The following is a 15,016-nucleotide window of genomic DNA, read 5'->3' as shown; positions in this document are numbered from 1 at the left end:
AATATTCATATAAATGTTGGAATAATTTTGCTGCCTTACCATATTATTAATATATTTAGTTATGACAGGCAAACTATCGCTTTCAATCAATTTTGAAAAAGCTGCAAAGTGCAAAGTTTTATCATCTTTGCCTATTTGAAAATATTGTTGTGGAGGAAATATAGTATGAGCGATTTCTCCACTGGATAATTATAATCTCTTTCAAGAACAGAAATATAATTAGCAAGATATTTTGCCATAAACCATGGCACAAAAGATATAATCCTATTTGCTTTGGAAAAATCTTTATAAAATTCTTCTTGGAAAATTATTGTTTCCTTGGGTTTAAAATTATCAAAAAACCATTTTCTAAATGGTATCCATTTAGGAGTATAAAACTCTTTACTGATTTGTAATCTTGCAGGTGATCCCCGACTAAAATTAATTTTTTGGACTTGATCCATTAATTACTTGGAAAATCCATGTCTGAATCAGTCAATTCTGGGTCTTTAATTCCAGTTACAATATTATCCTGGTTAATTTTTAAATTACTAATTCTATTAGAATCAGTATCTCTTATTTGAGAAGTTGACGCTCTAGATGGAGATTGCACAATATAATCTACATGGAATATATAAGATTGACAGGAAGACATAGGTCTAGGTAAACTAGAACGAACACTATTATGTTCATTGTCTTCTAATGTAGGTGTAGGTTCATGAAATCTCAATTTATTGTCCCATCTGGGATTTGTTCGATTTCTGAAATTTCAGTAAAAACATTTTGAGGAGGTGTTGCTCCTTCAATGACCCATTCTTTAGGGAAATCTATTTCATCCCACTTGATAGGTCTTCGAGTCATAATTTTGGATTTACCAAAATTAGTTTCTATTAAAATAGTTTCATTTTTGAAATCCATAATTTTACATATAGGATTCATAGTATATAATGGTTTATAATATATTCTATAGCAGATGCATATTACCTCTGTACCTGGCATATAATCATAACCATGCAATTTGATACTTAATATTAAAGCATCTAAAGAATTGTCATCTTGCAAGGATACCTGCAAGTTAGGATAAGCATTAAAATAAACTAGACCATAAGCTAAACTTGTTTGGACCGTCCCTATGAGGGATTTCTTCCAGTTTCTATTTCTTCCATCCCTTAGAGCCGCTATAAAACTTTCTGGTAAACCTCTTAAGGTTATAGGTTTGAATGCAACATGTACTAACCCAATATGCATAAATCTATGGGTTACCCTATAAGATGCAAGATCACTGTCAGATAATAGTTTGAAAGTAGCCTGATCATTATCTACAGTCATGGTTTCTTCAGTAGTTTTAACTACTTGTTTGAGACTTAATTTCTTAAAAGTACCCATCTGATATATTAATGTAGGTTCTATTTTAGGAATTGTCCATTTATTAAGGAGATCAAGTCCTTGAGGAGCATCATATTCCTCTTTCTTACAGTTTTTAACAGTGCTTTTTCGATTTATAAAATTCATGATTTGAAATGGTTGAATTACATCACCTATTACTACTAGAACGCCATGGCTCTGATACCATTAAGACAGCATGATCGCGCCGCCGCATGATGCCATCTAGGTAACAACAGTTTTACTAGGTTACTAACCCTGGGGTTGGGGTTGTTCCTACCATAACAAGTCTAACAAAGGCCCTAAACGCCATCCCTCGGCTAAGCGGGCTAACAACAGGACCACCGCCTGGTCATGAACAGTCCACCTGGGTCAGTCTCTACCTAACCTTAAACATCATGTTTTGGCTTCGATCATGATGCATTAAGCATTATTACCATGATCTCACTAGTCTAGTGTGACGTAATTCAACGGAGTATTTAGCCTATAAGGCTAAACATTGACTGAATTAAAATAAAATTAACAAAAATAAAAATAAAAATTTATACCTTAAGGATGAAGGTTGTGCTCAACAGAGAGGATTTATACAAACAAACTTTTATTTAAGAGAGAAGATTTTTTACAAGAGGGGGAGTGGTAGAAGACTTGTGCTTGGGGGATCCAAGACTTGTCTTCTTCCTAAAAGGAATGATCCTTATATAACGGATCATGAGTACTATACAACAAAATCAAAAAGTAAATGGCCAACAATATCATGGCTAGATAAAAAGTAAAAGTAAAGTAAAAAAGCAAAAGCGGCCAAAAGTAGCCGAAAGTAAAAACATAATTATTAGAATACTAATAAATAAAGCTGCTGTATAAAAGCAGATTCACCTTTTATTAAAGTATCCGCCTAGTGGCAGGTCCCACCAATTATTTCATCGGTGTCTTGCCCTTGTCTTTTGTACAGCTAGAAGATTCTACCGTCTGGCCAATGAATTGGGCCACAAATTGTGAAAAGTCCTCGGTATTATCTGGACTTTGAGATTCTCCTGCTAAGACTTGAGTATTATGTTCTTCTTCTTCTTCATCATCATCATTATCAGTGGTATGACCAACAGATGCCATTGATGTATCAGAAATAGCTTCCATATTAAGATGCTGCAATAAATTAGATTTAAATTCCTCCACGTATGTGGCTATAAGCTGTTCTGGGGAATTGCTCCTTTCTTCATCTGGATTTTTCGAGCAATGTACTCAAAGGGATTAAGAACCTCCTTTTGTCTGGAGTTAATGGAGTCTTTATAATGTGCAATGGTAGTTTTAATTTGATTTATTAAATCTTGTTCTGGGATAGTTCCATCTTTTGATTTTTGAATCAATTTTTTCCAGTATTTTGTATAAAAAATTATGTTTAAGCAAGACATATTTTGCAGGGTATAACCCACCTCAACTGACCATTTCATAATCCATGGAATAGACAATTCAATGAAGAAATACATATTAGAAATTTCTTCAGAGAAAGCAATATTATTTTCCAAATCTATAATTTTTCGAGAAATATCAACCCATTCAGTATATAAACTTTTGAAGGGTTCTGGTAGAGATTTCACGGTTGGACCATAATGGATCCACCATTGATAAAACCAATTAGGAATGCCCTATTTATAAACATTGGCACAAATATTTATAAACCATGAGTGTTTCCTATTAGGATTCTCATACAGAAAGGCTTTATTAAAGCTTTCAACATAATCCCAATAATTAAATTTAACTGGGACTTTCTGTTCTGGGTGGATATAATCCCTATCTTTTAATGGACTTATTCCCCATTCATTTGGAGAAAAGATCTTTTTTATAATAATTTTTGAAAACTTATAAACGTTTTTGGCATTAGCAGGATAAAAATGCTAGAATTCAGTTGACCCTGTATATGAAAGGATCATTTCGTAATTCATCCGATATTTATAAGTCGGAGTAGCGTATGACGCTGTATCAAAATACCTTTCCATTATTTGCCACGGTTCATCCTTCCATTGGAGATCATCGTTTTCAAGGAGAATTATTAACTCTCGATGAGTATTTTCTTCGTATGAATTAGTGTCCTCATTATCATCAACTACGAGAACATTGGAGTATGATGGAGGCATATTATCCCTTTTTTTCCGTGCTTCTATGAAAGCAAGATATTCAGCATAAGTGATTTGTTTCTGGGTATTACAAGAAGTTTCTGCAATATTATCGGCTATTAGCCTTTTGTTACCCATTTGGACAAGAACAGTGCCTCTGCCCGTTCCTTTTTGTCCTTTTCCCCTTCCTCTATTAGAGGGAGGTGTCAATGTGGGTCTCATCCTGCAAATGAAAAAATGACATGTTATGTCACGTATTTTATACATTCGAATATTTTAAGGCAGTCGTGGTAAGTTAAGGAAATGACCATCTTCCAAAATTATTTTAATGTACAAGTTGGTTATGAATATTATTTATGAATATTATTGTATGAAAATATTGAGAAAGGTTAAGGGTAAAAAGAAAAATTCACAAAATGGCTCATGGTAATATTGCGGAAGGTTAGGGGCAAAACGGGAATTTCACAAATGTTCAAGAAAATTCTTGAAAGGGCCAAGTTGGCCGTGTAAGGGTGTGTGTATGTGGGTCCCATTATTTTATGACCATGTGATCATATATATGGACCAAGGCTTATAAGGCAAGATATTAGTCATCTTTTAATTTAAAAAAAATTCAAGAAAAAGGAAGAAAATTCTAGAAAAAGAAAGAAGGGGGCATGTGGTCTATTAGTATGAGTAATGTATATATATATGGGAGAGATGATAAAAGACTCATTAGTCATCCTTTACAACTCTAGAAAGTGGGAGAAACATGAAAAAAAAAGACAAGCATATTCGGCCGTGGTTGGCCGAATTGAGGTTCAAGGAAAGGGACCAAAAAAATTAATTCTTCTAGTTTCTCTACCAATTGGATCATCCTCTTTAACATGGGAGAGTTGTTGGAGTAAGAAAATTACTCATTTTTGCAAAAACAAAATACCTTGGCCGAAAGTTGAAGGATAAGTGGAAAAGGTAAGACTTAATCTCTTTCTCTTATGTGTTATGGATAGTTAGTACATGCTGTAGTGCGGAGAAATGAATGAAAAACATGAAATCATGTATGTTGAAGTTGTGGCCGTGTGTTTGTGTAGTCAGCCGTGGGTGTGTTGTGTTATGTGGAAAGATTGAATTAATTTTATGTAGTATGTTGGTTGTTGTTGAAATGTATGGAAAAGGATGAAAACTCATGAGAATATGCATGTAGTTGTTGTGGCCGAATGATGGGTGGTTTGACAAGTTGTGGTGAATTGATTCTATTTAATATTTTAGTTGTTGTATTGTGAATTTCATGAAGAAAAATGAAGGTTTGATGGCTTAAAATGAAGTTGTAATCGTTATCGGAATATTGAAGAAGTTAATGCGACATTAGCTTGAATTCTTACATTGCATGAGTAATATTGCTAATGCATGGTTGTTGATATGGATTGTGAACCTAGAATAAGAGAAATGTGTGGTTAATATTTTTGTTGAAGTTGGAGGATTCGGGTAGCATTGGATCATTATGAATATTGTAGTATTGTTAGAATAATTGTTGGTATTGTTGTTGATAATGTGGCCGAATTCCATTCTCGGGTTTGTTGTTGAATTGGCCGAGTTAGATTCTCGGGGATGGTGTATTTACAGGGGAGATGCTGCCGAAATTTCGGTAGATTATAAATGAATTTGTTTGAAGGATTAAGACAAGTATATGGTGATGAATCTAATGATTGTGTCAATCTTCTTGAATGTAGACTAGCGATAGCGAGCTTGGACGATTAAGCGTAGCTAATAGGACGTGGAACAGGTATGTAAGGCTCGTCCCTTTTCTTTCAAGGCATGAATCCGATGCTATGAATTCATAATTGCTCCCATATTTTCCTTGTTTTCCAAAGTTAGAAGTCTATGATTCTAATGCATGATTTTCTTTTTTATAACCCATAAATGTTTTCCAAAATGTCTACACTTTTCCAAAACAAAGGTTCATGATTTGTAAGCTTTCATGACTACAACCACGGACATAATTTTGTAATGAACACGATGTTGTCAAAGACGAAAATATGTCTATGATGATTATGATGAGAATGGTTTCATGTTTGAAAGTCTCAAGGTATGGGCCCAATACGAATATGAGAATATTGAGCTAGTTCTTGATCCTTAATTTTATTCCTTAATTATGACGCCATTTTCTAAAGACTTCAAAGTGTATGAATTGACGCCTTATGAGGTTTATGATCTTATTATATGTTTTCTCTTCATGCTGTTCTTTATTGATAGTCTCGCCTTATAATATTAGTTCCTTCAAGGTGAGACAAAGCCATGACGATTATTCCATAATATAATCGGAGGTTACCGACCTTACGTCACTCTGATGGGTACATGACTTTCCTTGGGCTCTCCTGCATGCTGCTATATGATATGTATATATATGTATATGGGGAAGATGGGAAAAGGGCCAGGCGCTATAGACGCACAGCCACCTGATCAGTTGGAGTATGATATCGTCCCAGACGCGGGATATGTGGTTAAATGGATCGGAGCCGACGCCTCGGCAATATGATATGTTCTATTTTCTATATATATGAAAAAGAAATGTTTTCAAATGGATCGGGCTGCACGTTCCGCAGCAATATGTGTATATGGATCGGGCTGCACGTTCCGCAGCAATATATGTATATATGGACCGGGCTGCACGTTCCGCAGCACTAAGCATGCAGGGTATCCGCCTAAGCGGCACTCATATGTACAGGTTACTCTTTTACTTCATGATATGTTCTGTATTTCCATTATGTTATTATTCACATTTATATTCCTTACTGTATTACTATACATGCCTTGCATACTCAGTACATTGCTCGTACTGACCCCTTTTTCTTTGGGGGCTGCGTTTCATGCCGCGCAGGTACATCCAGATGAGTAGAACCTATTACAGAAGAGGTTCCAGCAGAGTTGGCAAGCTCCATTTGGCCCTGGAGTGTTGCCGAGTCAGAGCTGGTATGCTAGGATTTCTGGGTTGATGTTAGAGACTTTGCAGACAAAGTCGTGGGTGTAATGTGTCAGTCTTGAAAGAGGCTTCACCAACCGATGTGTCATTCGTGTTATGATATAAGTTTCATATAATTAAAGATTTTGTTTGAATCGAGTACAAAAAAAAAGGGAATTCTGAAAGCTTAGCTATGTTTTCATATCTTATTAATGTAAGAGTCTAAAGAGATTAAGTATGTAATAAGAGTCAGCGGGTTCGCTCGGCTCCGAATATGGGGTCGGGTGCCCATCACACCCTAGTAAGGTCGGGGTGTGACATGACAGTTATGAACATAAATATTCTCGAGTAAGAAAATCAGGGAGACTATTATCTGATCCCTTTTTATAATGAATTTCAAAATCAAATGGTGCTAAAAGAGCTTGCAATCTGGCAAACATTTGTTTAGAAACATCATGTTTGCAATCTTTATTAAACATAAATTTAGCTGCTTGGTAGTCAGTTTTTATTAAAAACTTTTGATTATATAAATCACCTTGAAATTTAAGAACACATTTAATTATAGCAAAAATTTCTTTTGCTACAGCAGCATAGTTCTTCTGACTATTATTCCATTTGCCAGAATAAAACTGGACTAAATATTCTTGTTTATCAATTGGAGAAATCTGTTTAGGTATTCCTCTATAGCCAATATCATAGGCATCAGTTTCAATAATTTTTTGCCAGTTAGGATTGGCTAAAGTAAGACAAGGAAGATTATTAACTTTCCCCTTGATCTTTTGAACTACTTGCGTGTGAGCATCAGTCCAAGGTTTAAGAATCTCCTTTAATCTATCATATAAAATAGATGTATCCGTTGCTAGATCTTTATAAAATGATGAAATATAATTTAAACTTCCAAGAAATCTTTGGAGTTGAGTTTGATCAGTAATAATATCATGAAATTTAGAAGCGAATTCAATACTTCTATTAATAGGAATAATTTTCCCTTTTCAATATTATGACCTAAAAATCTGACCTTTATTTGAAAAAGAGATATTTTTTGGTTTAGATATAACCAAATCATTTTGAATAATGATTTTCTTGAATATATCAAGATGTTTAAAATACATTTCAATAGTATTTGAAAATACTAAAATATCATCGATATAAACAATGATGAAATTACTATAATCTATAAAAATATCATTCATAATTTTTTGAAATTCTGAAGGGGCCTTCTTCAGCCGAAAAGGCATAACATTCCATTCAAATTGTCCAATTGGAACATTAAAAACAGTTTTATATTATCTGCTTCAGCAATTTGGATTTGCCAATAACTAAATTTTAAATCAAATTTAGAAAATATAATCGCATTATGAAGACGATCTAATAAATCCTATTTATTAGGAATTGGATATCGAATCCATTTTAAAACCTTATTAAGGGGTTTATAATTTATCACCAATCTTGAAACTCCTCGTTCCTGTTCAGCATGTTTATTAACATAAAAAATTGTCCATGACCATGGAGATTTCGAAGATCTTATAAGACCTTTTTGTAAAAGAGAAGAAATATCATTGTTGCATAATTCCAAATATTCAGAATTCATTTTACATGGTCTCTCTTTAGTAGGAATATTATTTTCAGAAAAATATTCTTCATATGGAAGAGTGACAATATGTCTTTTTCTATCCCAAAAAGAATTTGGATGATCACTACAGATTTGTAAAGAAAATTGATTTTTTATATATTGTAAAGAATAAAACTGAACTAAATATTCTTGTTTATCAATTGGAGAAAGCTGTTTAGGTATTCCTCCATAGCCAATATCATAGGCATCAGTTTCAATAATTTTTTGCCAGTTAGGATTTCCTAAAGTAAGACAAGGAAGATTCTTAACTTTCCCTTTATCTTTTGAACTGCTTGCGTGTGAGCATCAGTCCAAGGTTTAGGAATCTTCTTTAATCTATCATATAAAATAGATGTATCCGTTGCTAGATCTTTATAAAATGGTGAAATATAATTTAAACTTCCAAGAAATCTTTGGAGTTGAGTTTTATCAGTAATAACATCAGGAAATTTAGAAGCGAATTCAATACTTCTATTAATAGGAATTATTTTTCCCTTTTTCAATATTTTGACCTAAAAATCTGACCTTTGTTTGAAAAAGAGATATTTTTGGTTTAGATATAACCAAACCATTTTGAATAATGATTTTATTGAATATATCAAGATGTTTAAAATGCATTTCAACAGTATTTGAAAATACTAAAATATCATCGATTTAAACAATGATGAAATTACTATAATCCATAAAAATATCATTCATAATTTTTTGAAATTCTAAAGGGGCATTCTTCAGCCCAAAAGGTATAACATTCCATTCAAATTGTCCAATTGGAACATTAAAAGCAGTTTTATATTTATCTGCTTCAGCAATTTGGATTTGCCAATAACCAGATTTTAAATCAAATTTAGAAAATATAATCGCATTATGAAGACGATCTAATAAATCAATTTTCTTAGGAATTGGATATCGAATCTATTTTAAAACCTTATTAAGGGGTTTATAATTTATCACCAATCTTGGAACTCCTCGTTCCTGTTCAGCACGTTTATTAACATAAAAAACTGTCCATGACCATGGAGATTTCGAAGATCTTATAAAACCTTTTTGTAAAAGAGAAGAAATCTCATTTTTGCATAATTTCAAATATTCAGAATTCATTTGACATGGTCTCGCTTTAGTAGGAATATTATTTTCAGAAAAATATTCTTCATATGGAAGAGTGATAATATGTCCTTTTCTCTCCCAAAAAGCATTAGGATGATCACTACAAATTTGTAAAGAAAATTGATTTTTTATAAATTCAATTTTTTCCTGTAATTTAGGATTTTGTAAAATATCTTCAATCTGAAGAGTATAAATTTCTTATTTAAGAAAATTAATTTGTTGATGTTTATTCATCAACCTATCTTTGATTTCATTTAAAATCCTCGAAAAAGGTTCAGTTATAAACTGGAATTTAATCGGTTTTTCTTCATAGGTTCATATAAAACCTTTGTCATCCATCCATTGAATAGGAAATAATTTATGGATGAATGGAGTTCCCAAAATAACTTGGTTTGAAATATTTTTTACCAATACAAAGTTTTCGGGAATACAAACTTTGTCTTGGCAAATATAAGCTTTGGTAGTTTATAAGTAATACTCATTTTTTGGCCACTAGCAGACCGTAGACTATGAGTGGTTTTTTGAAAATATTTTGAAGGAATTAATCCTTCTTGAATACAACTTAAATTAGCTCCGCTATCAACTAGAGCAGTAAATTCCTTTTTGAAATTATAATCAACTAGAAGAGTAATTTTTATAAAAAAAATTTGAAAGAAGTAATAATATCCAATTTTGTCAAAAACCTGGAACTGGTACTACCGCTACTTCCTTCTCCTCCCTCCATAGTAACAGTTTCTGCGGTGTTATTAACTGATAGGTCTTCTACAGTATTATAAACTGGTGTTTCTATAACCAGTTTTCCTTTTCGCTCGAGTTGCGAGACCCTTTGATCTAGAGTAGTTTGGTGTCTCCTAAGGGTGGAAATTTCTTGTTTGAGGATATGAACCTCTCTTTCTAAATCTTGGGTGGTTGCCGGTGTACTTATGATATTCCGGCGTTCTTGGAGGAGTTGTTTGACTCCAGACATAGTATAAGGTCCTGTAGGTTCTCTAATTACTACAGCAGTTGGTTTTTCTTTGGGTTGCTGTTTTGAACCTATTTGATATATGATTTGGGACCTAAGATTGGGATCCTTAATATATTTAAGGAGGTCAACGAGGTTATTACCATCTAAAACATTTATACTAGTTTCACTAAACTGGGACATTAGTTTATAAATCTCATCATCTTCTTTGGATTTAACACAAGGTTGCCCTATCTGGTATGGTTGACACTCATCATCTGAACTGGTTGAGATATAACACTCTTCGTCTAACACCCTAATGGATCGAATTCATTATTATCCGTCCATCTTCCTGAAAAATGTTCAACAATATTAATAACTAGTGTACAAACTATATTAGCAACAGGTACGAATAGATTCAATATTATCCGTCCATCTTCCTGAAAAATGTTCAACAATATTAATAACTAGTGTATAAACTATATTAGCAATAGGTGCCTGATTATTCCCTTCTTGCTTAACAACAGTTAAAATAGAATTACGCTATGTTGGCGTCAAATAATTATCCCACCAACCTTTTAATTGGCCAGTGAAACTAGCTATAATCATATCTTTAATAACTCTCTCATCATTTTTATGAATCTTGCAGATAGTGTTGTACATCAGCATCCTATGAATAGTACAATAAATCTGACGTTCACTGTAACCGTCAAACAGGACGGTTATAGAAACACCAGTTTATAATACTGTAGAAGACCTACCAGTTGATAACGCCGTAGAAACTGTTACTACGGAGGGAGGAGAAGGAAGTAGTGGTAATCCCAGTTCATAGGGACAGTTCAAACAAGTTTGGCTTATGGTCCAGTTTATTTTAATGCTTATCATAACTTGCAGGTATCTTTGCAAGATGACAATTCTTTAGATGTTTTAATATTAAGTATCAAATTGCATGGTTATGATTATATGCCAGGTACAGAGGTAATATGCATCTGTTATAGAATATATTATAAACTATCCAGTGGAGAAATCGTTTATAATATATTGTATAACAGATGCATATTACCTCTGTACTCTCTGGTAACTTTATGACCCCGCAAAGAAAAACATCTTTATACCACCTAAATGAGGTTAGGGTCTTACATCTAAGATTTTGAAGTATGGTACGAATAGATTCATTATTATCCGTCCATCTTCCTGAAAAATGTTCAACAATATTAATAACTAATGTATAAACTACATTAGCAACAGGTGCCTGATTATTCCCTTCTTGCTTAACAACGGTTAAAATAGAATTACGCTGTGTTGGGGTCAAATAATTATCCCACCAACCTTTTAATTGGCCAGTGAAACCAGCTATAATCATATCTGCAATAACTCTTTCATCATTTTTTTGAATTTTGCCGATAGTGCTGTACATCAACATCCTATTAATAGCACAATAAATCTGACGTTCACTATAACCGTCAATATTCCATTCATATATTTCCCTAACACTATAACTGTTGGAAATAACATGTTCATGTTCCTCTAATAAAACATCTTGAGGAGTTGGTTGAGGGTAATAATACATCCTTTGAGTAGGCTTAACAGCATAATATTCATCAATTTTATTAATATCTGATGCTATGCGAGCCTTATAATTAATATCAGATAAATATCCATCATCCTCTACTATTAAAGAACTGAGTTTTAAACCTTTAAACTTTTCATCTAAAAGTTTTTCTAAATCTGATAAAGGTTTTAATTTAAAATCACGAATCTCAGGAATAGGCTGTATACTTGGAGTAGCAACAACTTCCTTCTGTTTCTCCTTTTAAGAAGTAGATGTCTTATTAAGACAAGTTAAATGTTTATCAACTTTTTCATGAAGTGAAAATATTTGTTCACCCAAAATATTCATATAAATATTAGAATAATTTTGTTGTCTAACCATATTATTAATATATTTAGTTATAACTGGCAAACTATCTCTTTCAATCAATTTTGAAAAAGCCGCAAAATGTAAATCTTTCCCTATTTAAAAAGATTGTTGTGGAAGAAATACAGTATGAACAACTTCCCCACTGGCTAATTTATAATCTCTTTCTAGAACAGAAATATAATTAGTAAGATATTTTGCCATAAACCAAGGCACAAAAGATATAATCTTATTTGCTTTGGAAAGATCTTTATAAACTTCTTCTTGGAAAATTATTGTTTCCTCAGGTTTAAAATTGTCAAAAAACCATTTTCTAAATGATATCCATTTAGGAGTATAAAACTCTTTACTGATCTATAGTCTTGCGGGTGATCCCCGACTAAAATCAATTTTTTGGACTTGATCCATTAAATACTTGGAAAATCCATATCTGACTCAGTTAATTCTGTGTCCTTAATATGAGTTACAATATTATCCTGGTTAATTTTTAAATTACTAATTCTATTAGAATCAGTATCTCTTATTTGAGAAGTAGATGCTCTAGATGGCGACTAGACAATATAATCAACAGGATATATATAAGATCGACAAGAAAACATAGATCTAGGTAGACAAGATCGAACACTATTATGTTCATTATCTTCTAAAGCAGGTGTAGGTTCATGCAATCTCAATTTTATTGTCCCATCTGGGATTTGTTCAATTTCTGAAATTTCGGTAAAAACATTTCGAGGAGGTGTTGCTCCCTCAATGACCCACTCTTTGGGAAAATCTATTTCATCCCATGTGATAGGTCTTCGAGTCACAATTTTGGATTTACCAAAATTAGTTTCTATTAAAATAGTTTCATTTTTAAAATCCATGATTTTACACATAGGATTCATAGTATATAATGGTTATAGTGAACATCAGATTTACTGTACTATTTTAAAAATGGTTCACTATAACTGTCTTGTTTGACGGTTATAGTGAACGTCAGATTTATTATACTATTCATAGGATGTTGATGTACAGCACTATCAGCAAGATTCATAAAAATGATGAGAGAGTTATTGCAGAAATGATTATAGCTGATTTCACTGGCCAATTAAAAGGTTGGTGGGATAATTATTTGACTCCAACACAGCGTAATTCTATTTTAACTGCTGTTAAGCAAGAAGAGAATAATCAGGCACCTGTTGCTGATATAGTTTATACACTAGTTATTCATATTGTTGAACATTTTTCAGGAAGATGGACGGATAATAATGAATCTATTCGTACCATGCTTCAAAATCTTAGATGTAAGACCCTAACCTCATTTAGGTGGTATACAAATGTTTTTCTTTGCAGGGCCATGGAGTTACCAGAGAGTAATGACTCTCACTGGAAGTCCAAATTTATAGATGGACTCCCTCCTCTTTTTGCAGAAAGAGTTAGAAACACTCTTAGGAAAGGGGAGAGAATTATTGATTATAATTCTTATACCTATGGTAAACTAATTGGTACTTGTATGCAGGAATGATTAGCCTTATGTAATGAAATTAGGCTAAGTCAGCAAATCAAGCGCCATGGTCTTAATGAAAGACAGCAATTAGGAGAATTTTGTGGACAGTTTGGTATGGATATTCCACGATCTTCTAAGAAGCCTCATAGGCATAAGAAAAAGCATAAACACTTCCAACAATGGAAGGAGAAGCGCTCGCAGAAAAAAGGTGGCGCAAAAAGACATTCAAGGAAACAAAAGGATTTTATTAAATCCAAAAACCCAAAAGCATGTTATAGGTGTGGCAGAGTAGGTCATTTTTATAAGAATTGTAAGGTTAAGGAAAAGATTAAAGCCCTTAACATAGATGATGACCTTAGAGAATCTTTATATACGATTTTGTTAAATTCAGACCCAAAACCAGAGGATGATTCTGGCAAGGAGGGTGATAGTTCTTCCAACCCCTCTTCAAATGAAGATATTAGGGTGTTAGACGAAGAGAGTTATATCTCAACCAGTTCAGATGACGAGTGTCAACCATGCCAAATAGAGAAAACCTTGTGTCAAATCCAAGGAAGACGATGAGATTTATAAACTTATGTCCCAGTTTAGTGAAACTAGTATACATGTTTTAGATGGTAATAACCTCGTTGACCTCCTTAAACATATTAAGGCTGCCAATCTTAGGTCTCAAATCATAGATCAAATAGGTTCAAAACAGCAGCCCAAAGAAGAACCAACTGCTGTAGAAATTAGAGAACCTACAGGACCTTATACTATGGCTCGAGTTAAGCAACTCCTCCAAGAACGCCGGAATAACATAATTACACCAGCAACCACCCAAGATTTAGAAAGAGAGGTTTATAACCTGAAGCAAGAAATTTCCACCCTTAAAAGACACCAAACCACTCTAGATCATAGGGTCTCGCAACTTGAGGGAAAAGGAAAACAAGTTATAGAAACCCCAGTTTAAACTATTGTAGAAGACCTACTAGTTGATTTATTCCGTAGAAACTGTTACTACGGAGGGAGCAGAAGGAAGTAGTGGTAATCCAGTTCCAGTTTTTGACAAAATTGGATATTATTACTTCTTTGAAATGTTTTATAAAAAATTACTCTTCTAATTGATTATAATTTCAAAAAGAAATTTACTGCTCTAGTTGATAGTGGAGCTGATTTAAGTTGTATTCAAGAAGGATTAATTCCTTCAAAATATTTTCAAAAAAGTATTCATAGTTTACGGTCTGCTAGTGGCCAAAAAATGGGTATTACTTATAAATTTCCCAAAGCTTATATTTGCCAAGGCAAAGTTTGTATTCCTGAAAACTTTTTACTGGTAACAAAAAAAATTCAAATCAAGTTATTTTAGGAACTCCATTCATCCATAAATTATTTGCTATTCAATGGATGAATGATAAAGGTTTTATAGGAACCTATGAAGAAAAAACAATTAAATTCCAGTTTATAACTGAACCTTTTTCAGGGATTTTAAATGAAATAAAAGATAGGTTGATGAATAAACATCAACAAATCAATTTTCTCAAACAGGAAATTTATACTCTTAAA

At 33.0% G+C, this 15,016-nt stretch overlaps 1 protein-coding gene and 1 long non-coding RNA gene across 3 annotated transcripts; both read left to right on the top strand.

Annotated features, from left to right (window-relative positions):
• The first annotated feature begins 3,907 nt into the window (after positions 1 to 3,907).
• On the top strand, positions 3,908 to 6,785 carry LOC132645656 (uncharacterized). Of its 2 annotated transcripts, XR_009584165.1 has the most exons (3): positions 3,908 to 4,421; positions 5,180 to 5,232; positions 6,328 to 6,785. It is a non-coding gene; the product is annotated as an uncharacterized LOC132645656 (long non-coding RNA). The 2 variants fall into 2 exon arrangements; XR_009584156.1 differs by having other exon boundaries at positions 5,180 to 6,785.
• Positions 6,786 to 13,585: 6,800 nt separating this feature from the next.
• On the top strand, positions 13,586 to 14,035 carry LOC132613589 (uncharacterized). The gene has a single exon (XM_060327670.1). The coding sequence runs from the start codon at positions 13,586 to 13,588 to the stop codon at positions 14,033 to 14,035; it is 450 nt and encodes a 149-aa protein (XP_060183653.1).
• Positions 14,036 to 15,016: the final 981 nt, after the last annotated feature.

This window comes from Lycium barbarum, chromosome 1 (genome assembly GCF_019175385.1).
Source record: "Lycium barbarum isolate Lr01 chromosome 1, ASM1917538v2, whole genome shotgun sequence".
In the NCBI taxonomy this organism is placed as follows: domain Eukaryota; kingdom Viridiplantae; phylum Streptophyta; class Magnoliopsida; order Solanales; family Solanaceae; genus Lycium; species Lycium barbarum.
Note: the sequence above shows the minus strand (reverse complement) of the source record. Positions and strands in the feature narration are given on the sequence as shown.

Excerpts from the sequence above, each read along its gene's own strand:
- LOC132613589 (XM_060327670.1), top strand. The coding sequence starts at position 13,586 with ATGGATATTCCACGATCTTCTAAGAAGCCTCATAGGCATAAGAAAAAG.